Genomic DNA, 22,849 nt, shown 5'->3' with positions numbered 1-22,849 from the left:
CGCTCGCGTTCGCCTGTATCATTGTAAAACTCGTCGAGAGAGTTTCACGCGCTTTTAATTCAGCGCCGTTGCCATTCCAGACTGCTTCTCGTAGGCGTTTCGCGTATCCAGATCGAACGAATGAAATTTTACCGCGTCCCGAGATTAATATTCTTTTAATGCACCGACGACGATTGCCGAGAACACGTAGCAAGAACTTTAAAATGATATTCAGTCGGGGTTATTGCATTGACTGCGAAGCACAGCAGGGCAAGTCTCGATGGAGCTCTGGTCTTTGAAAAGTTAACCAGAATCATCCGTGGATCCTTTTCTCTCGTTGATCCTTCACGTTGCATTCTCGCAGTCGACGCAATGCCATGTGCACCGTTAATGATACACCCCTCGCCTTCCCTTTTTACTCGTCGCGCTTCATTCAAGAGGCAACCGCGTACACTTCTTTCAATATTATTTAATACACATTGACGGTTTTCAAGTTGCGTTTAACTAGGTAGTGGACGCTATGGCTTTAAAATACTATTGAAATTTGAAGTTCGACATTGTTGTATACTTTATATGTGTAAAGAATAACTTATATATTACTCAATGAATCGTGGAATTTGTATTATGATAATGGAACGTAGACAACCGAAATCTCATTCATCAATTATTCAAAGATGTGTAATGAGAAGAGGAGATTTCCCCAAGCGATCAATAATGTGTTAATTACGCGGCGTTGCCTCTCTGATACGTTAGAAATAGAATACTTTTTTATCATGGTCAATGAGATCTGTAAAACAACATCATTTATATCCTCGACCTTCTTTATGTATAATGTTGCTCTATTAGTTTCTAAGGTATATTAAGGTTTATAAGTTAAATTAAGATTTAATTGTAAAGCGCAATTATGTGTATAGTCTACTTTGTAATTATAGCGAATGTAATAATAGTATCATTAGTTAATTGAACAATATAGCATGTAATCTAGTATAAGTTCATTAATATTATAAAAAGAAACCATTAGGATAAGTTTGAGTTATATTTAACTACTTATAAGCTTGTATACTTGATGTACATAAAAACAGTATTAAAATAAAGAAAAAGAGAAAAGAAAATATGAGTATTTATTTAAATATCCAAATAATTATCCTTCCTGAAAAAACCTTACCTTGAATCCCTGAAATACATGCATAAATTGTCTGAGTCGATGCAGAAGATTACTTTTGGTAGCAGAAAAACTATATTCCAAAGTAACGTAACCCAAAAGATAAGCATAGGAATTATCCTGGATACGGAAGTCTGAAAATTGCTCCTGGTAGCAGGATAGTAGAATGTGCAAGGAGGTGGCACGATTTTCTGCGCAGTAGAGATGCGCAATAGACTATGCAGTAGGTAGCGCGATAAATAATATCGAGTGGTGGGGGAAGGGTTTATGAAATTATGGTTCTGAAAATTACTCCTGGTAGCAGGATAGTAGAATGTGCAAGGAGGTGGCACGAATTTCTGCGCAGAAGAGATGCGCAGTAGCATGCGCGGCAGAGCTGCGCGGTAAACCAAGGACCAGTGGTGGGGGAAATGTTTATGCAATTATGGCTCCGAAAAATTACTCCTGGTAGCAGGATAGTAGAATGTGCAAGGAGGTGGCACGAATTTCTGCGCAGAAGAGATGCGCAGTAGGCTGCGCAGAAGAGCTGCGCAGTAGACACCCACTTACCCGTATAGCTAATATACATTAAAGAATAATCATTAATTTCACACTTACTGCAATTATAACTCGAACTTTTATAATTTATTATTAAAGAACAATGTCCACCGAACTTTCCAAGCCTATATTTGTACATATTTTCTTCGTATTTACAAAGATATCAATAAATGTCTTCGTGATTACGTAGTTAACATTCGTGTTAAACAACCATTGAATTTTTATTAATTTTACCATATTTGGCGATAATTTGTAACACTTTATGATTGCAACGCAAAGAGAAAGGTCTAAACTACATTCTTTAATGGATTTTAGTAACATTTGGTTAGTCAATAATTAATAAATATTAATTCATTTAGTTGCAATATTGCCACGTGCGCGGCGCCGGATGTCGGACACGCGTGAATAACGTACTTGCAATTTTCATTAATTTCTCAATTTTAAGGATCATTTTGTGAACTTTTATGATTGAATAACAAAGATCAAGGTTCAAACGAATTTCTAATACCAATTTGGTAAACATTTGTGCCGTAAATAATTTATAATTAATGATTCTTCCAGCACCGCTTTTCATTCCGCTACGCTGCATATTACGATAATTTGTTCAACAATTTTCATTAATTTTTCCAAAATTCGAGATATTCTATGCACTTTTATAATTTTAAAAGATAGTATAAGGTCCAAGCAATCTTCTCATACCAATTTTATGCACATTAATAATGTGCATAATTAATAATTAACAAACAAAGTTATTGTTAATGTTATCATTTTTCGTAGAATAATGTTACGAATTTCTATAGTACAATAGCGAATTCGTTTACTGAAATTGATCTCCTGGTAGCAGGATAACAGAATATCTGAAGAGGTATCCTAAAGACTTGGGATAATAAAGAAATTTTTATGAATTCATGATTCTGAAAATTACTCCTGGTAGCAGGATAGTAGAATGTGCAAGGAGGTGGCACGAATTTCTGCGCAGAAGAGATGCGCAGTAGACTGCGCGGTAGAGTTGCGCAATAGCTAAGGTCTAATCGTGGGGGTGGCATCTAAGAATTCATGGTTCCAAAATCTACTCCTGGTAGCAGGATAGTAGGATGTGCAAGGAGGTGGCACGAAAACCTGCGCGGCGGGAATGCGCAGTAGACTGCGCAGTAAAGTTGCGCAATAGCCTAAGATCTAATGGTGGGGGCAGCATCTAAAAATTCATGGTTCCGAAATCGTCTCCTGGTAGCAGGATAACAGAATATGCAAAGAGGTGGCACAACTTTCTGCGCAATGGACATGCGCAGTATACTACATTTATGAATGAATGAACTATATAAAGTTGTATGGACACCGTTCATGATTTGATCGCCTCAAGAACTGCTTCCGTTATCAGAATAGTAAAAAGTGCAAGGAGATATACGATCACGAGACTCAGGCTAATATTCAATCACAAGTTTTTATCTATTTTATTACTGTCTCGTGATTGTATTATGTGGGAGAAGGTTGACAATAAATAACACTTCATATACATTTAACTTTACTTTATTTTTTTCTTGCATTTGGTACAATATATCTTACAATAGCGCATTCGAGGTTTTTTAATATTCTGTACAATTCGTGTCAAAGGCACTTACTACGTACTTTTTTTATAAACAAATTTACCGTCGTAGTCAACAAATACATAATAAGGTTGCAATGTAATTATATTCTATGTACAATATGAATTTTAAATTATGTATATTCCTTATATAGAGTTGTAGGCCGCTAGAGAGCGTTGTATTCTAAAGTTTACGAAAGTTGTTGTCAAATGAGAGGTTCTGAAGGTTGAGAATATTTTAAACAATTGTATGAATGTGTTAGCATAATAAGAACCAAGTGGTTTTATTTGAAAATAATTATGCCGTCTCGGGCCGAAGATATATTAAAAGGTTTTCAAGTGTATCCTTTTCTGAATGATTAAAATACCTGTTGCGGGAATTCTAGGTTAAACGATACAATGAGTTTAGATGTATTTATTTGGTATTTATGTCTTACATATAATCGTTTTCCTTAACTGTCGTTTATTATAGAAATTGGATGATTGTAAGGGATGCTGATAAAGGTAAAATATTGTGGCAGGCTAACGAAGATTTGTAAGTATATTGTAACCTATAAGTATTTTGATGTAACAAATGTTTTTAAATGCAACATGTATTAAAATAGTAACACTTATCATTAATAGATTTGTACCTGACGTAGAACATGAAGTAAGAGTACCAAAAAAGATTTTAAAATGTCGTGCTGTGTCGCGAGAAATTAATTTTAGCTCTGCAGAACCAATGGAAAGGTTTAGATTGGAACAGAAAGTGTTATTCAAAGGCCGTTGTTTAGAAGAATGGTTCTTCGAATTTGGTTTTGTTATACGTAATAGTACTAATAGTTGGCAGAGTTTAATCGAAGCTGCACCTGAAAGTCAAATGATGCCTGCCAATGTTTTAAAGTAAGCATATAATTTAATCAAGAGTTTACATTTTATATACTTTGATGTGTAATTTATTCTTTTCTTTATGCAACCAGTGGCAACGTCGTAATAGAAACAAAATTTTTCGATGATGACCTATTAGTCTCCACCAGCAGAGTTCGTCTTTTCTATGTCTGAGAAGTTTGTTCCAACTTCATGATATTACAGTGTTGATCCAACTTGCACATATGGGACGGAATACCAGAAATGATAATAATCATATTAAACAATTTATTTTATGCACCTTCTGTGATATGCACTGTGCTGAATGTATTTTTTCACATTTTCTTAACTGGAATAAGTACCACTAGTTTAATTTTTTATAAGCCTAATGGAATCACCATGAAAATGCTTGAACATGAAATGTATACTTTCCAAGCACAATGCATTTTTATTTATTAAATAGATTTAGTAGATTTTGTAAATATATATATATATATACACATATATATATTGTGATACACTACATTTGTCTAATAAAGAAATATGTATGAAAATTTGCCTTTTCTTTTTTCTTTTCATGTTTTAATTTATAACTGATAATATATCTTAAAATACGTAATAAAATAAGCAATCTGCAGTAATTAAAGAATTAAATTGAGATAAAAAAATTGGTTGTTGTGATATACATATACAATTATTTTTTTTTAATTTTCCATAAATTCTTAGAACCGTATAAAGAAAAGCTACATATAACTTTTTTTCGAGTGTACACCTATGCTATTGATTCGTGGTGTATAAGCAATACATTTTTGAGGCTTCACTACCCCTCTTGAGGGAGTTCACGTTGAATATACTCTATCCCCTACCCTATCTACATTGCACAGGTGTAAGGAAAAAAAGGAGGAAAAGAGAAAAGAAATAGCAGAGTTGCGGAGTCGCGGTGGTACCCACACGAACTTCTCAACCTGGTAGTGATTCAATTACCATTAGCCTATCCTTCACCAGTCTACCACTTGCTTGGGCTACTCGATATTTAATTAATTAAACAACGGAAGCCAAATATTACAATGGATTTAAAAGAAGAAGACGAAAGTGCGAACGAAAGTGGCAGACAATTGTTTTTAGTGGGTGCACCGCGTGATCCTCTAGTATCTACTGGAGCGATCGTAGCTTCTGCTGGGGCACACGACGAGATCAACCCCGGAGGAGATCTACAGTCGACTGCTCTAGCTGGTCTGATAGGCGCTCAATCTTCCTCGGTTTGCTTTCCTACAAAATTCTGTAAGTGCACCCTGCCACCCCAGACCTGATTTAATTAACTGCCACTCTCTACCTGTCGGCTCCGTAAGTTGGGGCAGTCCTCAATTAAATTATTGCTAAATGCATTAAGTGAATCGGCAACCCTTGTTTTAAATAGAGTTAGTAGTAATCAGTTTAACCGTTATGAACCATTTTACGCCACGTAAATTCAGCGTGATTAAGTGCGAGGAGCAATGCTTGAATCGTGAATGAATCCCTCAACTTGCAATGATACTCTCTACGAACGTGTCTCAATTCGTAGTAAAATGATTCAGTTACCTTGTAAAGATCATACAACTTGGTAATATTGTCAATGATGCGTTACAGCATACGATTTTTCGCCGAGCCCGGGAAGCGAAGACAGGCAATCGTCTGGAGTTGGTAAAAGGAAGCAACGTAGGTACCGTACTACGTTTACGAATTTTCAATTGGAAGAACTGGAAAGAGCTTTTCAGAAGACACACTACCCTGACGTATTTTTTAGAGAAGAGCTTGCTCTACGTATTCAACTGACAGAAGCCAGGGTACAGGTAGTAGCCAGTCTCTGTTATTCAAGAAAATACAATCAATAAAATTGACATCTATTTTAATAACTATTGGTATGTAGGTATGGTTTCAAAACAGAAGAGCAAAGTGGCGGAAGCAAGAAAAACAGTGTAAAGTTACCACTCACTTGACTTCTCATTTACCACCTTCTGAATGTCAAGAAGTACAACAACAACAGCAGCAACAACAATCGGATCATTTATTACTGGAACCACCATTGGGTAGCCCTCCACCGATATATCTTGGCATGGAATGGGCAGGATTTTCACCATACAGTAATACAGCCACGGCATCACCTCTCGTGGTTAACAGTATGAACAAGCCATTAGAATCTGAAGCGGACGACAATCCTTTGCTAGATCCAGAACTGTTGCAACTAAAAGCTCCACGTTCCTAATAACAATAATCTAAGCCCATGCTGTAGTGTCTTATCAGTAACATATCTTACTACGTTATATAATATTTTTTAAAGGCAAAGTGTATAGTGCAAACGATTCTTTGCAATATCACTTGAATCTTACCATATATCGTGCAATATATATCCGTAAACAGTGTTATATGTTATTACCGGTTTAAACTGGTATATATTGTAACTAAAAAGCGAGGGACCAAAGACTTATTAAATAACGTGGCAAAAATTAGAAGTCAAAAGTATTTGGAATATTGTTATATAGATTTTGTAAAAATATATAGATTTATTCTTCTTATGGATTCAGTGAATCTTAAAATGAATAGTATAATTGTATATTACAATCAAAGAAAAAATGTAACTTTTTATCCTTGGGACACCAATGAAACTGTACCAGCATAAAATAGTAACATCATCTTTATTCCGTGCGCATATATTACAAATATTTGATTCAACTAAGTTATTAATTTGTTGATTTAGGAGCAAGTAAGCAGTTCAGGCTACTTTCCCTGATCTTTCAAACAATTCGGTTTAGAGAATACCATTAATGAGAATATCGTTTTCGTCTATCAGATCAAATATATTAGATCAAAAAAAGATCCTTAATATTCAATGTTTTATTTCAACATTAGAAAATGTTTTTTTTTTTATTATTATGAATGATCAAAGAGTACCCTGAACGAAATAAATTAATGATGGTGACAGATGATACAATAAAATCATGCGACGTACGAATACTCATCTGCGTTATTTGGCGTACGTTCGATATACTGCTTATCTATAAGGGCTTCGATACATTTTTTGATCATACCGATTGATGGTGCAAATGTAACCTTAGATTGACTTAGTACCTGGAACGATAATAATATGTTCGTCGATTAGTTCCATCATTTAGTTAGATTGTCACAAATTATGTCGAAATAAAATCTCACCTCTTGTACGAGTTGATTGTGTCTCAAAACCCTACGACTCTTCATAATACGAACTATAGCTGCTTGCAGGTACAATTTTCTGTCGTCGTCGACACTGCGATGCGTAGCTTCGGTATCGTGACTTTCGTGTGGTACATCTCGTTGCAATGTACCAGTTATTCGAAACTTCGTTCTTTTGTTATAGTAATCAAAATTAAGAGACAAAGTTGTATCTTCCTCCAATTCTCCTTCCGTTGATTTCTTCAGAATTTTACAGTCAACTAAACTAGTAGCATGTTTAACTAGCTGATCGTGCGACAAACGTAATGATGCGGCAGCTTCTTTGCATTGTATCGAATCGCAGTGCTCGAAAAGAAGAAGCAGGGCCATTTGGTATGTCTGTACAGTGACCAAGTAAGGTTTCTTTAAATAGTTAAATTTGAGTTCACCTTGACAAAGATAATGTAACCACGTGAGTTTCCGTCCGCTAAACTGCGCACGATAAAAAGATTCAAACGCTTGTATAGATTTCTCTAATTGCTGAGGGATATCAAATGGTCCTGGAGATGGAGGTAAACCTAATGGCCAAGCACCTGCTTGTAACACGTATACTACAAAACCGATGCCTAACTGATTTTCTCTATCTCCTTCTCGTAAACTGGTAGTAAATTTGGCATTTAAGTCCGCCGAAACTGACATGTCCGTAAACATTCGGTGAAGTTTGTTCGTAAACTCGTAGCCACACACTTGTTTTAATCGATCGATCATGGATTCCTCGGCATCCATTGACTGTGACTGCTGATGTATCAATCGCTTTGCTAACATTCGTGCGTAAAACTTTTGGAAAACATCTTTATCGTCAAGATATTTGAACACGGTAATACAATGTCCTAGCTTTTCTTCTATTTCCCCTTCCGAGGTGGCTTTAGCAGATTTTTTTAAGAAAGAATCGCAGTATTTAGCAAGCTAAAATAAAAAAATTACATAACAACTAAAATTAGATAAGAACTTTAAAAGAAATAGTGTAACACGAGGTACTTGAAGATACTTACTAGCTCTGGCGCTCTGGCAGGTTGTCGGGGAACAGGCCTATGGTTTATGACGGCTGAACAAGCTTTGTCGAGGGCACTTATGAAAGCTTGATCAGCTCTGAACACCTCTTTAATCAATTCCGAGTATTTGTGATGCACGTCCAGCATGCTTTCCACAAATTGTATGTGTAGCTGGATTATGAAATCACTTAGTAATAAAATATTTTCACAAATAGAAAACTTATATTTGTTACTGCAATTTTTCTTACATTCTCTCCTTGTAAAGAACCGATTGCCTGTAATCCTTGCTGAGTAATATATTGAGTAAGTTTTTGTAATAGCGGTGTTAAACCTGAAGGTATTGGCCTTAACAATGGATAAAGAAGACTTAAATCCGTTCTACGTTCATTTTCTATCATACTTTCTGCTTCCGCGTGAAGCCAAGCTATATGTGCGGCTATCATCTTCTCCTGACAACATTGCCTTACCTATAAAATATTATTGTCGAATATTCAACTATTTTACATTAATATATAAGATGATATATAAAAAGCAAAGCATACTTTCGGCATAGAACTTGCGTGTAAAAACTTATGAGCACGGAGCTCTTCTTGAATGAGTCTCCACGTAACTCTTTCCATATAATGAGTTACATCTGACTGTTGAAGCAACTCTGATGCCTCTCTCCTATAAAATTCTCCACAAGCTTTGAGGTAAGGTGTTTCAAAGATTTCTTGATACAGCTAAAACAACATATACTGTATAAAATAGTTTTGTAACAAATGTAAACCTTAAATAAAGCAATAATGTAACAACAGTTATTACATCTACTTGTCCCTTCATCTTATATTCCTCAACTCGAACAAAACTTTGTATAACTCCACAAATAACTTCTGTACTGGCTGAAGGAGCTGTACCAATTCTATCTGCGTGAATATTTTCCAACAGCAGAGAGACCAATTGCTTTCTTAATGGTGTAATCATTCGTTTCTTCCAAATATCTAAACCAAGTTCTCCTATTTCCATTTGTTCTTGGCAATCAGCAGTCATAGCGGAAGACGTGCCATAAATAAGTTCTGCCTCAGAAACCTTCTGCTTCTTAATGTGTTGTTGATTTAAATATAAGTACAAGCGATCCACATAATTGATGCCCTGTGAATAATTTGTCCAGGCTTGATAATATGCCTGCAGTAAACCAGATTCGCCTTGGGCACGAACTTTTGTTACCAATTGGAAGACATGATTTTCTAGAAACCTTTTTGTCTCGTTATACAACTGATCGGCAAATGGTTCTGGATATGCCACGCATAATGAATATACATCACTGAAATAAAACAATCATTATGCTCAATTGAAATTTATGTCATTTTTTATAATTTAAATAACTAAAATACCTAAATCTATCATTCCATGTTGCACGTGGAACATATGACAACGTTATTACGCTCTCTACAGTCTCTCGCAATGCATTCCATGTTTTAATAAAATCAACTGGCTTAGACTTTAGTGACATCCTTATGTACATTCCACAAAATACTACCGACTTGCAATATCAGAGAATTAAACATACAAATTCTATAATGTAATTATTTAACTTGTAAACCTATAAACAATGATGTTTTAAATTAAAATCCCTTTAGAGCAATAGGCCAAAGTGAAAAAGTACTTAAACGATTGTTAAAGGCATATTAAAAATTAAAAGATTTAATTATGTTAAAGCCAAGCACCTAAAATATATTCCAAGAATAATCTTTGAACTATAGACAAAGATGGAGATTACAAGGCTTTGACCAAGTGTTTTGTACATCAGTGGTTTAAAAATAACATAAAAGTAAAATACATCGCGGGCGTATTTTCATTTCATGGCCGTTCCAAATTTCTTTTTTATTTAAACGTAACCTATACGGGCATCAAATTATGTCTTGGAATACTTTTCTAGCGCAAATAGATCGAAGTGATCAGCATTTGAAATAGCGCTTATACGTTTAAATTAAAAGATATAAACCGTTCGTATATCATCGTCAAACGTGAACCAGGAATGATCATTTTTCATTTAAACTGCGGTTTATGAATTATGGTTAGATATAAATGGGATTTCTCAATGATCATTGAACGAATTACAAACTGCACGTGTAAACGCGTGTTACGAGTTACAGCTGACTGGTTACCATCCAGATGGTCATGATCGTAACCACTAACCAAAAACTCGTAGAAAGAGTAGTCTGTATTCTTACGGATACGATTGCAAACTGATCTTAATTCCTAGCAATATCAATTCTTTAAAATCACTTCTTTTCAGTATTTCGTAAATCATTCCCTGTTGCAAAATACATGACATTTACAATGACTCGTCTTGATCGAACACATTTTCCTTCTCTTTCTCTCTCACTCTTTCACCCCTTCGTTTCTTTACTTTCTTTCGTTTTCACTTCACGTGCCACTTTTATAAATTGTTTATTTCAAAAGAAAGTCAAGTCTACAAAAAATATAAACTTTCTTCTCTAAAATAGTCAAAGAATTAAATGCGAAACACCAAACTGCTTTGAATTTCTCAATAACATTGCAGAGCCATGTTTTTTCCCCTTTGCTCTTGACTTTCCAACTTCTTGGAGGGGATAATAGAATATGGACTATCTAGAGAACCTACTCTTCGTAAAAAAATACACGATACTGTACTTTTACATAAATTTAAACCATTGGATAATACAGATTTCCTTTTTATCATATTAAAAATATTTTAATATATATACTAGCTATCATTAGTAAACATAAGAATTTAAATAATATTAAATTTTCTATGTATTTTCCAAAGTTTACATTAGCAATAATATCAACAATAAATACAAAGAATTTTAAATAAAAAAGAACTTTAATATATAAATATGTTCTAACGTGAACTATACCATGAAACACAGAAGAGAACTATATACACATTTCATGTTTCATGACATGCAACTTGTGTTCGTTTGTGTTCTGCATTCGTACTTTCGTGGTAAATTTGATCACTCATAAATTTCAATTTAAAAAATGGTAATTTCTTACATATTAACTAATAGTCTTTTAGGGGATATTTATAATGTTTTAAGATTGTAATTATTATCCAGTTTTGATTAACAAATAAATTTTTAAATAACGTAAAACCTAGAAAAGGTTATGTTACTGTCAAATACATTGATGACACTGCACGTTTCATCAATTAATAAATGGTTGTTTCAATTGTCTTATTGGATAAATAGGTTTTACTGATTACGAATAATGGATATAAACAATATTGATTTGTTGATATTCAAAAATTGTTTTTGTGATATAAATATCAATTATTATATTTTCAGGGTATCCTAGATTACAATGGAGGAGCTATCATAGCAATGAGAGGGAAAAATTGTGTGGCAATAGCTGCTGACCGTAGATTTGGAATACAAGCACAGACTATAACATGCGATTTTCAAAAAATCTTTGAAATGGGTCCACACTTGTATATGAGTTTACCTGGTCTTGCAACTGATACTCAAACAGTAATGGAAAGATTAAGATTTCGACTAAATCTGTATGAACTAAAAGAAAATAGAAAGATCCATCCTAAAACATTTGCATCCATGGTATCAAACTTATTATATGAGAGGAGATTTGGACCATATTTTGTACAACCTATTATTGCTGGTTTAAGTCCTGTGACTTTTGAACCATATATTTGTAACATGGATGTGATAGGTTGCATAAATCCATCCGATGATTTTGTAGTTGGTGGAACTTGCAGTGAGCAACTTTATGGAATGTGTGAATCTGTTTTTGAACCAGATTTGGAAGCAGATGATCTCTTTGAGACTATTAGTCAAGCTTTAGTAAATGCATGCGATAGAGATGCAATGTCTGGTTGGGGTGCTGTTGTATACATAATGTAAGTTGTTTTGTATTTAATTATTATCCTTCTTCTTTATTATAATATTTTGTAATTATTAAATTTTAATTTCAGAGAAAAAGACAAAGTTACAACAAGGAGTATCAAAACACGAATGGATTAAAATATCTCTAAAACTTACATTAATATTATGCATACATTTATAATGTGTAATCTCTTATTGAGATGTCCATTTTGTTTAAATAAATCAATAAACGAGATATACAGTCTTGTAAACTTTGTTTCATTTAACCATTCTTCTATTAGTTTGTTATTTCTCTTTCGGTATTATATACAATGCTATATAACCACAGACAGGGTATTGACCACAGTTGTCTTATGTAGAAGTCTACAGTGGTTATATAGGTTATGAATCGGTATCCGTGTTTTAGTACATTGAGCTTTGAATTATGTTATAATATTGTATTAAAACATATATAAAGAGAAATTGTTATAATGGCTATTAATAGATTATGTACAACATTTCGACAAATAATTATAAACAAACAAAGTATGTATAATATATCCTATTTAAGATAATCGTGTTAAAAATATAACCTATTGATTTTTATAATTTTGTTTTTTAAAGTTTAATTTATAAAAATATTAATATACTGTTATTCCAGGTAATATCATTGCAAGGTATTATTCTCCTTCTGCCGCAAAAATACAAAATAATGTTTTCTCTCCATATTTTCTTAAAAATGAAACACATGCAGCATATCCTGAAATGCATGTTAAATTTATGCCAAATACACTTAATATAGATTTCGGAAATCCAGATAATCCTCTAAAAAAAAATATAAACGAATTACCACTATCTAAAATTATATCATCGATACAAGAACCTGTAATACAACAGTCTATACGAGATAAACTACCTTTTGTGGATAAATCTTATAATCTTCCTACTATGGAAAATGTTACAGAAAAATTAGCAATACGTTTAATAGTAATCAGAAGAAAAAAAATGAAAAAACACAAGAGGAAGAAGCTACGTAGGAAAATGAAAGTTGTATGGGAAAAAATAAGAACCAGGCGTAATGTAGCAAAAGCAAAAGCTCTCCACGCAGAATTACTTAAAAAAATTAAAAAAGCAGAAGCATTTGATGCAAGAGAATATATTAACAAAAAAATTGCATTTATAAAAAAGGAAAGGATACCACAAACGTACAGGGGTGAAATATTACCAAAAGCTATGATAAAGGAATTTTTAGCAGCAGACAGAGAAAGGAAGGAACGTAGACGTAATAAACCTCGCTTAACTCTTGATTGAACATATGTACTATATAAGCATTTCAATATCTTTCACTATGTAGATTGAAATTTGTAAAATATTATGTACAAATAAAATAATTTGAAATTTGATAAATTGTACATGTTTTGAAGAAAATGATAGTAATAATGTATAGGAAGAATATAATATTAGATTGCACATTAAATATATTAAAAATGTTTAATTTATATTTATAAAACATAGTTTGCATTGATGAAATTCATATAAATTGTCAGACCATGTTTTTACAAACATTACTAATATAGCACTTAATTACATTATCTTTTAATTATTTATATATATACAAGTATTATAATACTATGGTAACAATAAATAGCACCTTTGGTTCCTTGTACGTGGATTGAAAAATTTTCAAGGCACAATTATTCTGTGTGTATTTGTAAAAAAAAAGTTAAACATTTTTATGAGTATATTTGATACTTCTTAACGTTTTGTACTTTTATAAAAGAATGTTATTGCCCTATTTGGGAGATGCACGACGTGAATTATAAGTCAATAAATACGTATCACTGTGAATTAAAAAGATACTATACAAAAATGTAAAACAGAACAATAAAATATACATATACATAGTGAAGTCTTAATATAATTTAATTAGTTTTAAAAGTCTTCCAATTGTATAGCCAATTTTATTCGTCCAGTTATAAAATGAACTTGGAACGCCATTTCCAACCTAAATACTATTCTTCAACAAAAATACATGAACTCGTTATGGTCAGTGATAACAATACACGGTAATTTAATCTTTATTTCTGTTCAATGGAAGACTGGTTCAGCGATTCGCTAGTACCTAAACACCCTGTTTTACGAGGGTAATATCTGACCTTTTTTTACCTCTAACACTTTTGGTTTATTACTACGTATACTACCAGTTCTCAAATTGTTATTTCTACCAGAGAAGTAGTCCTCTATTTCTTGTAGCGTTTTACCTTTAGTTTCAGGAAGGCACAAGTAGAAATATATTGTACCAAATAACGATATACAGCCGTAAAGAATGAAAGTACCATGCCGAGTAAGTGCACTAGCCAAAAATGGATACGTTTTAACTACTATGAAGATAAACGAGTGGGCTGCCATCGTAGTTAAACCACCTATAATACCGCGTACTTGTACCGGGTATACCTCGCCTATCATTATCCAAGGAATAACAAGGAAACCAAGTGTGCAAGTTATGGTGTATGCAAATATACATAAAACAGGAAACCAAGTAGCAACGAGTGGAAGATTGTACGTAGTCCAATAATCCTTCAACCACAAGTACCCGCCTAATCCTATCATAGAAAGTCCACAACCAACGGAAGAGACCATCGTGAGAGGTCTTCTTCCGCACCTTCTACATAAAACGCACGCAGCAATGGTGGAGGACAATCTCACTACTCCCAAAATTACCGCTGCCAAGTATTTATTTAACGCTGAACCTGAATCTTTGAAAATTTCAACCGCATAAAAAGTTATAACGTTTGTACCTGACCACTGGTATATCAAAAAATATAAAAATAACAACGTGAACGGCTTAAGAGCGTTCGGTTTTAAAAGGGCGCTTACGATTTCCCGAAATCCTGTCAGCCGCTTAATATTATTCTTATTGGAAAAATTGATAAGCGTTTCCATTTCCTGATCAATGTTACATGTACTACCGCGAAATTGTCGCAGCGCCTTTCGCGCTTTTTCGGGCCTACTACGCGATATCAGATAGGACGGTGTTTCAGGAAACAGAAACATTAACAACAAAGCGGCGAGTGGTAAAATTCCACTAATGGCTGCACAGACGTTCCACGTAAGTACACTTCCTAACGCGTATTCGATCAAGACACCGGTACTAACTCCTATACTCGCAAACGCGGTTAACATTCCCCTCAAATGAGGTTGAGTTACTTCTCCAGTATAGACCCGCGCTGGAGCGCCTACCATGCCTGATCCGAGTCCTACAAAGAATCTTCCAGCGTAGATCATTTCGATGTTGGTTGCGAACGCGATTAATACCCAGCCAAGTAATGCAGGTATCTCCGTAATGATGAGAGATCGTTTTCTTCCGAGTACGTCCATCATATATCCAGACACTAAACATCCGATGGGTGTACCGATAGAAGACATGCTGGCTGCGGAAGAAATATTTGTTATTATCATAAATACGTTAAATTTTAGAATTCAATTAAGACATTTTTTACCGATCCATGATTCCTCTGAAGATCCTTCTTGAATTGGAATGGTACTGTTTGGTTCTTGAAGCTGTGGGAGAGCAATAGCAGAGAAACCAAAGGTCATGCCTGTATTAATAGTTCCAAGCTGTGCTACTAGTGCTGCAAGGACTTGTCTGACCACGCTTCCATTAATATTTCTACCATTTTCTGGATCACTGTGCACGCTGTTTGATGCCAATGCAGATTTCTCATCTTCTAATTCGGTGGACGGCTGAATCTTTGGAAGTATTGTTGGATCCACCAACGATGACTTGTCTGAGTTTTGAATATCCCCATCTTTGCTGTAAAAAACAGTTAATCATATCAATACACAATTCTTAAAATTTATGTTCCAATCATAAATATGTATATTAACGATAAAAGTTTTAGTTTGTTTCGATTAACATAGTTGATAAATAACTCAATACATATATGTACATCGTTTTACATCCTGTGCTTATCTACTGTGAGATATTTTTATACGGGATAGATAAAGAACCAATCTAAGGCTGTATGTCAATATTTACTGCAAAACATAATGCGTTAGAAAAATTTTTAGATTATAAATAACGAGCTTAACGATCAGTCTTTCATATCGATAATCTTTTCAATCCAGCGTACGCAAACGGAGCGTGCCAGATAACTCGAAATTTTGGCACTGATTTAACGCCACCAAAATAAAATTTGACCTAAATTTGAACCGGTACTCGCAACAAATTCATAATATTTTTTGCTTCTGCCGCGTATTTTTGCATTTAACGATTTCTAATTATTTTGCACGTTGAAAGATAAAGTTTTGCACGTATATTTCGTTACGTGTACGCATGCACGTATGCTTACTTATCTATGTACATATTATACATATATTTCAGATACTCGAAGTAATTGACGCTATAAACAAATATTTCATCGGTATTTTTCGCCACGATTTCATATTAATTTAAATGGCAATTCCCTGGTGAACAAGCGTGTTGCGTTTCAAGCTGTTCTGTCGGTTTCAAATGCGTAACTTTCTCTATACTGCGCAGTTACCGCGCACATATTTTCGAGCATAAACAAAATTTTGATTCAAACAGACCGTAGCTTCCATGAACGGTATAAACAGAAATTTATTATAAGATATTAGGGAATAAGGTATAAACATGATGATATAACTGTTATAAGACGATAAATATCTTTCGAGAGAGATTACTTTCATATGCAAATCTCTCGTTAGGAAAATAACCAAATGCAACGATTGCAACCATACGCACATGTAATTTATCATTATGATAATTGAGCAAGCGATACCGAACATATTAATCGCCGATTTGTAAGCCGATTCGAATCGCTAAGACATCGTATAGACACGACAACAAAACAAGCTTAACACAGGTTTAAATCTGTCTGTTCGCAAGAATGTCAAGTACAGCTACTTTGACAAATAAAAACGCTATGTTTCAACAAAAACATTGGAAACTGGAAACATTCTGTTTTTTGTCGAGGTGTTTCTCTTCGGACACGTTCAGGCAATGAAGATTCATGAATTTTGGCACGTATCGACCGAATTATTTTTGTCCATGCGTTACATGAAAGGGTTCAAGTGTACAGTACATGCTCCCCCGAACAATCGTCCCTGATCATAGTGTATTAATAGTATCAATTACATCACGCTTGTTTGACAATGGAAAACATAAACGTTGTCACACGAAAACGCAGCTGAGAATTAATTGTCGATACGCGATGGAAACTAAACAGCGAACTGTTGCTCGAATATTTATTCTTGCACAAAGAGAAATATCCTGCACGTTGCGATAACTAATTATACTTGATAATGTGGAACGAAATGAGGAGTCGACTGATGTTTCTGATACGAAGAATCTCTTGTAAGATCTATCAGTCTCTACTAATTTTCGAATAGATAAGCGTGTTTCTAATGAAATACTAAGTAGATAATACAGCAAATTAAGTAGATGCAGCGAGGTCTGACCATTCATCAATGATACTACTTGACAGCGGATATTAACGCATTAATTAAGGGAGAATCGAATATGAAAATTCTGTCAGTTTAACCGAAGCTGTACCATTTTTTACGGTGTAAATAATGATCGTGTTCAAAACTGAATTTACGTAACGTCACGATGAGCAACAGCATACGGAAACTGATAAAAGTAAAATGCAACTCTTGTTATGCTTTCTCTTATCGTCACCGAAAAGGTCATTAATTTACAAACGTCCGTTGATAAAACATTAAAATAAAGAGGAGCGGATATGAAGATTGCGGAAAGAAGAAAATCTAGTTGCGGTAAACTATTTAATTGAATTATTTGGTTCACAGAAACTGCTCGATCTTTCTCGCGACAACCGTACGGCATCGTGTGTGTAAAAGGCACAGAAAGCGTTTATGTGTACTCACTCTGCCATAGTGTTCGTCATATCAATCTTCCGGCGTTGTTTCTTTGAGTCTTTCGAATAAAATAATATATATATAAGTTATATCACAGTCTGCTATATCACAATGCTATATAATCACTATAAAGAAATTAGCATGTCTGCTTTCTCTTCCTTGTTTATTTTATTCTTGTCTTTGTTAATCTTCAGTTTCCCGATTCACCTCTAATGAAAGCGAACGTAGCTCCGTACCGTTTCTGAGAGGAGCTTTCTTTTTCTTCAACAAATTTTTGAAACACCGAATCCTATTTCGTAAAGTTCCAAGGCTATATTTTTCCATGGACAATACATGTACGTTGACCAACGAGGTTTTCTTTCTCTTCCTCTTTCTTCCCTCCGTTTCCTTTTTTACACGTAACTTATCCCGCGAAAATTGTACGTTACGAAGTTTGATTACTACAAACGCGCGAAAGAAAAACTGTAACAAATTTGTTTACAGCCCTTGCTTCGATTACGGCGCGCGCGAAGCGAATGTACTCGTGACACTCGCCGGCTAAGCTTTATATAAGCTATAGCGATCGTTCTTTTGGTTGGTCGATTCTCTGTTGACTTGCGCAGTAGAAAAACGCGCGAATTTTGTCCGCTCGCGCATGCGCTCTTCGGCTATTTGCACGTTTCCAATTTTTAAAAGATCCTCCTCTCGAAGAAAAAGATCAAATCAAACAAAATCTGATCCGATAAATTATGAAATTGATATGAAAACATATGAAACTGATATGAAAATGAAATTTTGTAAGATATAGTAATCGAAGAAAGATTATCGAACAATATTTGTGTGGCCTTTTTTAGCGTCCGATTTTTTACAATCTCAGTTAACTATAGAAATGTTTTATAAATCTTATCCTGTTTACGACGTGTTAATCAAGTAGGAATATAAAACAATGTCAACATTTCTGTCAGACGAGAAAAATAACGTTCTGTATTGCGTAGAAATATTTACCGTATACCTGGTTACTTTTTTCGATCGAAAAATGTAGGTTGTACGACACAATCTGCATTCGAATCGATAAGAACAGTCACGAGGATTTGATCATTTGTTTATCTAAGAAAAATAGTGCCGTATCTCGCTCGTCGGTTCTACAGCAGCTCGTGACTGAATTTGTCACGATTGTTGTTCGTGAATTACGATATTGATGAGAGTTATATTTCTCTGTGCTCTGTACGCGCGAAATGAGATAACAGATAAGCGAAAAATTGTTTTCTCAAATTTTCAAAATGTACTATCGATACGTAACATTTTGAAGAAAAAAGTAATTTTAATATTGAAAGTCAAGTGAACTTTAAGTACGTTTTAAAAAGATCGAACAAATGTGATCATTTTAATCTTTATCTTGGAATATTAATCGATCGTCGAATATATCGAGACAAACATGTCCATTTCTAAGATAAGCATTTGCAAAAATTAAGTATTCACACGTTGATAAAATTACGAACCGAAAGAGACGTTAAAAAAGAGATCATTCAAAGGACGATTTTTAATCAAATCTTACGGTGGGTTCAGGTAATTAGATGACGAAACGCACATAATGACCAATAAAATCTGACCAAATTTAAGATCAGTAGAATAATCACCACTGCACACACTTTAATCGCTGAACATTTGCACGACAAACGAATAGTCACATTTTCGTATACTTTAATTCCTGCCTAAACAGACATATCTTTCTTTTACATTATCACTGTTCTCTTTGCACAGAGTAAAGTGTGGTCAACTCCATGGAATAGACGTAATGTCTATTGCCGCAAATAATTCGAGATAAGAGATTGCAGACTTAGACGTTCGATAGAAAACTGAGCATGAAAATAGCACACGCTTTCCACGAAATTCAGTCATTCCAAACTTTCAGCTAGTCAAACAGAAACCTTCGGGGTTATTAAACGTTAACTCACAACGTTAGTAATATTAGGTAGGATTAACCTAATTTGTTCACTCGATAAGTCGAACAAATATATTTAAAGAATTTGTATAACCGGAGTATATTTACACACCGATAATTCGGATTTCTTTACTCATTTCCCAAACACTTGGTTCCATAAATTACGGCTGATCACTGTGTGCAGATAATTGCAATTAGGAAAGTGGTCGATATCCACTTTGCCATGGTCGAATTTCACGATGTTTGGACAAGGTTATACTTTCAGTAACGAGGGAAAAACGTGAGAATATTTCGTCGTACTTACTCGTCGGTAAACGTCCGGTAATTCTGGTTCCTGGACATGTCGGCAAAGGACTGAACACGTTTGCGGGCTGTTGCGGTCGATTAAATTATTCTCGGTGGTTTATCGGGTCCGCTGTCACGAGTTCCTTCATATCAAACTGCAGTCATGTGCTTCTTACGTCTTGTCGGTCTTGTTTTATTTAATTTCGCTTATTTTCAAGCGGACACTATCATCTTTGACTACTCTTCTTCCTCGGCACTTTTGTCACTTTGCGAAATCCGAATATTTATTCCCTAAATGTTCTCGTTTATACACTATGCAGTCTTTCGTACCTTTCCTTCTCAACAGTAGCCGATGCATGACTTTCATGCTTCTTGCGATTATTCGATTATCGGTACTCTTATCGACGATAAACAGTGCGTCACATTTCACGCAAGAAACATTTGCCTGATCGAGATTTGCTGCATTATAAATCAAATATTATACCAATAATGAACGTTCGATAGTTCGTGCGAGTACAGTATTAAAATCACTTACAATTTCCTTGCTATCGATCATAAAGTCTACGACTTCCAAGTCCATACTGCGAGTCGCCACAAATTCCTTGCTCTCGAATTAATTTCTCGATCGAAGAAAATCGCTCACTGTTTATACCAACAAGTTAAGGATGAATCATCGTGCGTAGATGATCGTGAACGTTTCTTTATATACGTTGACGAGAGTGAAAACATTCGAAACTGAATTGGACCCGGAGAAAACGATAAATTACCCTAATGAAGTCGGATTCGACGTATTTTTCTCTCGTTCGACGATATCGCACGCGAGAGACACGGCGACTACGGAGAATTCGCGGATAATGAATTTTCTTATCTCGTTACGACACCTCGGACTGCAAGCGAAAAATACGAGATCGCGTCATAAATTAATATTCAGATATCGTAGTTGGATTACCGGCAGTTGCACAACATTTTGCATTTTGCAATGATGTGCACGCCTTTGTCCTTCTAAGTTCACTTGCATAATTCAACAAAAAAGAACAGGAAGAATCGTCTTTCGAACGAGAAGAAAACGTTTCAAGGCGGGTAATATTTATTGTACCTCAATGATACTGTTGCATTTTCTTAATCACTGTTGGTTTCTGTTCGTTCGAGCCTGAAGGAACTTTGTAACTGTTAACGGTTAAGTGTGAGCGTGAAAAAAATTGATAGTTCGTGATAAGGATCTTGCTGACTGGGTCATACATGTACTTACGAGCTGATAGGTGAGATTAATCGTGACAAAGAGCGACCTTTGGATCAAAAGTTTCATAAATAAAACTCCTCACGTCCTAATTTTGATGAGGGAGAAAATAAAATTCGTTTAATAAAGCGAAGTATTTCAAGCACTTTTAATAATCCGAGTTCGTGCGTCTAGCAAAAATTTGATAAAAAGTTAAGCAAAGATAAAAGCCATAATATTAGAAAGACGTTGTTACGTGTATTAATGGGGACACTGGTCAAACAGGTTTCCCGGCTAATGGAAAAGCACTTGAACGGCATAGGTGCTGATCGATTGCCGTTCGATTTATGATTAAGGATTCGGAATTGCGCAAGGACGAGTCGAAATCGAGATCGATTTGGACCCGTCTTGCAGAGTGTCGGACTTTATACTCAGACGCGTCTGCGAACTTATTATTAACTCGATTTCGTCGTGGTGAGTTATAACAGTGTATTCCGACTCGGCGATGATAGCTGAACAAACAGGAAGCGTTCTAAAATTTTAAATTCGCAGCAGAAATTTCAGAGTCAGCCAACTTATGCAACTCCAAAATCTATATTCTTAAATCTACAAATTACTGCGAAGTTGTATACATTGTTTACTCCCGACGAAATTAGTCTAACAATCTTAAAGAGATACATAACCAGAAACCGTAAAAAAGAAAGCTTAAGCTTTCTCTGTTATTGAGAATTGTAAGAGTACGTTATTTTTGTGTATCTGTTAATCTTGTGATACCGATTATGATCCAACGAAGTTTATTGATCTCTGATATAGTTATCGCGATCTAGAACCAAGAGTTCACGTATGGCACACGTGCTGATGGTTCGATCACAGTCTAATCCAATAATGATTATAGAATAATCGAATAAAAGAGGTCGTCGCGTCGTTATTCGATGATTTGAACTTATTGAATGGGATTACACGAAATATGTGTTCCAAATCTATTAGTCTAGTTAGATTGAAAACTGAATTTTTAATACCTTGTACAATCTTTATGTCGCGCTAGTCATGGCTATTTCTACTGTATCGATCGTTTTTCGACAATCTTATATCCGCGCCGAGGATAATTATCACATAACCGTCAATGCATTCTTGATTCATCCGAGTATCATTAAGACAAGACTCCTAATCAATTTGTAATGTTTGAAGAGATTGATCGAAAACATTTTTTAACGATGACGAAACTTAATTGCAATTCTACAAAATAACCACTTCACTAGTGTCGAATCAGTCACGAGATTCGATAACGGCGAACAAGATTCTCTCGTGACCCGACTATAATCGTCACTTTAAAAAGATACGAGGGACAGATATTTATCATCTAC

At 34.7% G+C, this 22,849-nt stretch overlaps 6 protein-coding genes across 13 annotated transcripts; 4 read left to right on the top strand and 2 right to left on the bottom strand.

Moving 5' to 3' along the window:
- The first annotated feature begins 3,036 nt into the window (after positions 1-3,036).
- Positions 3,037-4,660, top strand: PrBP (Prenyl-binding protein). The gene is made up of 4 exons (XM_003702744.3): positions 3,037-3,601; positions 3,733-3,795; positions 3,885-4,142; positions 4,220-4,660. Exons 1-4 carry the CDS (start codon positions 3,561-3,563, stop codon positions 4,299-4,301), a joined length of 444 nt encoding a protein of 147 aa, XP_003702792.1. The 5' UTR covers positions 3,037-3,560; the 3' UTR covers positions 4,302-4,660.
- A 24-nt stretch (positions 4,661-4,684) lies between these two features.
- Positions 4,685-8,087, top strand: LOC100881711 (uncharacterized). Its single transcript, XM_003702745.3, has 3 exons — positions 4,685-5,387; positions 5,733-5,935; positions 6,013-8,087. Exons 1-3 carry the CDS (start codon positions 5,174-5,176, stop codon positions 6,346-6,348), a joined length of 753 nt encoding a protein of 250 aa, XP_003702793.1. The 5' UTR covers positions 4,685-5,173; the 3' UTR covers positions 6,349-8,087.
- Positions 6,760-10,922, bottom strand: Cul2 (cullin 2). Of its 5 annotated transcripts, none has more exons than XM_003702746.3 (8): positions 10,030-10,922; positions 9,697-9,905; positions 9,128-9,626; positions 8,866-9,045; positions 8,572-8,790; positions 8,324-8,494; positions 7,293-8,237; positions 6,760-7,211 (listed from the first exon to the last, which is right to left on the bottom strand). In XM_003702746.3, the coding sequence occupies exons 2-8, from the start codon at positions 9,825-9,827 to the stop codon at positions 7,080-7,082; spliced, it is 2,277 nt and encodes a 758-aa protein (XP_003702794.2). In that variant the 5' UTR covers positions 9,828-9,905; positions 10,030-10,922; the 3' UTR covers positions 6,760-7,079. The 5 variants fall into 5 exon arrangements, with proteins under 5 accessions (XP_003702794.2, XP_012139663.1, XP_012139664.1 ...); XM_012284273.2 differs by having other exon boundaries at positions 10,308-10,922; XM_012284274.2 differs by having other exon boundaries at positions 10,502-10,922.
- Positions 10,923-11,175: 253 nt separating this feature from the next.
- Prosbeta3 (proteasome subunit beta type-3) lies at positions 11,176-12,437 on the top strand. The gene is made up of 3 exons (XM_003702747.3): positions 11,176-11,332; positions 11,635-12,200; positions 12,276-12,437. The coding sequence occupies exons 1-3, from the start codon at positions 11,330-11,332 to the stop codon at positions 12,322-12,324; spliced, it is 618 nt and encodes a 205-aa protein (XP_003702795.1). The 5' UTR covers positions 11,176-11,329; the 3' UTR covers positions 12,325-12,437.
- A 77-nt stretch (positions 12,438-12,514) lies between these two features.
- On the top strand, positions 12,515-13,572 carry LOC100879594 (uncharacterized). Its single transcript, XM_003702893.3, has 2 exons — positions 12,515-12,711; positions 12,827-13,572. The coding sequence occupies exons 1-2, from the start codon at positions 12,657-12,659 to the stop codon at positions 13,474-13,476; spliced, it is 705 nt and encodes a 234-aa protein (XP_003702941.1). The 5' UTR covers positions 12,515-12,656; the 3' UTR covers positions 13,477-13,572.
- A 70-nt stretch (positions 13,573-13,642) lies between these two features.
- On the bottom strand, positions 13,643-20,902 carry LOC100879705 (facilitated trehalose transporter Tret1). 4 transcript variants are annotated; one of them, XM_012284287.2, is made up of 3 exons: positions 20,289-20,902; positions 15,666-15,979; positions 13,643-15,596 (listed from the first exon to the last, which is right to left on the bottom strand). In XM_012284287.2, the coding sequence occupies exons 1-3, from the start codon at positions 20,324-20,326 to the stop codon at positions 14,302-14,304; spliced, it is 1,647 nt and encodes a 548-aa protein (XP_012139677.1). In that variant the 5' UTR covers positions 20,327-20,902; the 3' UTR covers positions 13,643-14,301. The 4 variants fall into 4 exon arrangements, with proteins under 4 accessions (XP_012139677.1, XP_003702942.2, XP_076390964.1 ...); XM_003702894.3 differs by lacking the exon at positions 20,289-20,902 and adding an exon at positions 18,073-18,596; XM_076534849.1 differs by lacking the exon at positions 20,289-20,902 and adding an exon at positions 16,931-16,959.
- Positions 20,903-22,849: the final 1,947 nt, after the last annotated feature.

The sequence above is a fragment of the Megachile rotundata genome, chromosome 8, assembly GCF_050947335.1.
Source record: "Megachile rotundata isolate GNS110a chromosome 8, iyMegRotu1, whole genome shotgun sequence".
NCBI lineage: Eukaryota > Metazoa > Arthropoda > Insecta > Hymenoptera > Megachilidae > Megachile > Megachile rotundata.
This window is presented reverse-complemented; position numbering and strand designations above follow the sequence as displayed.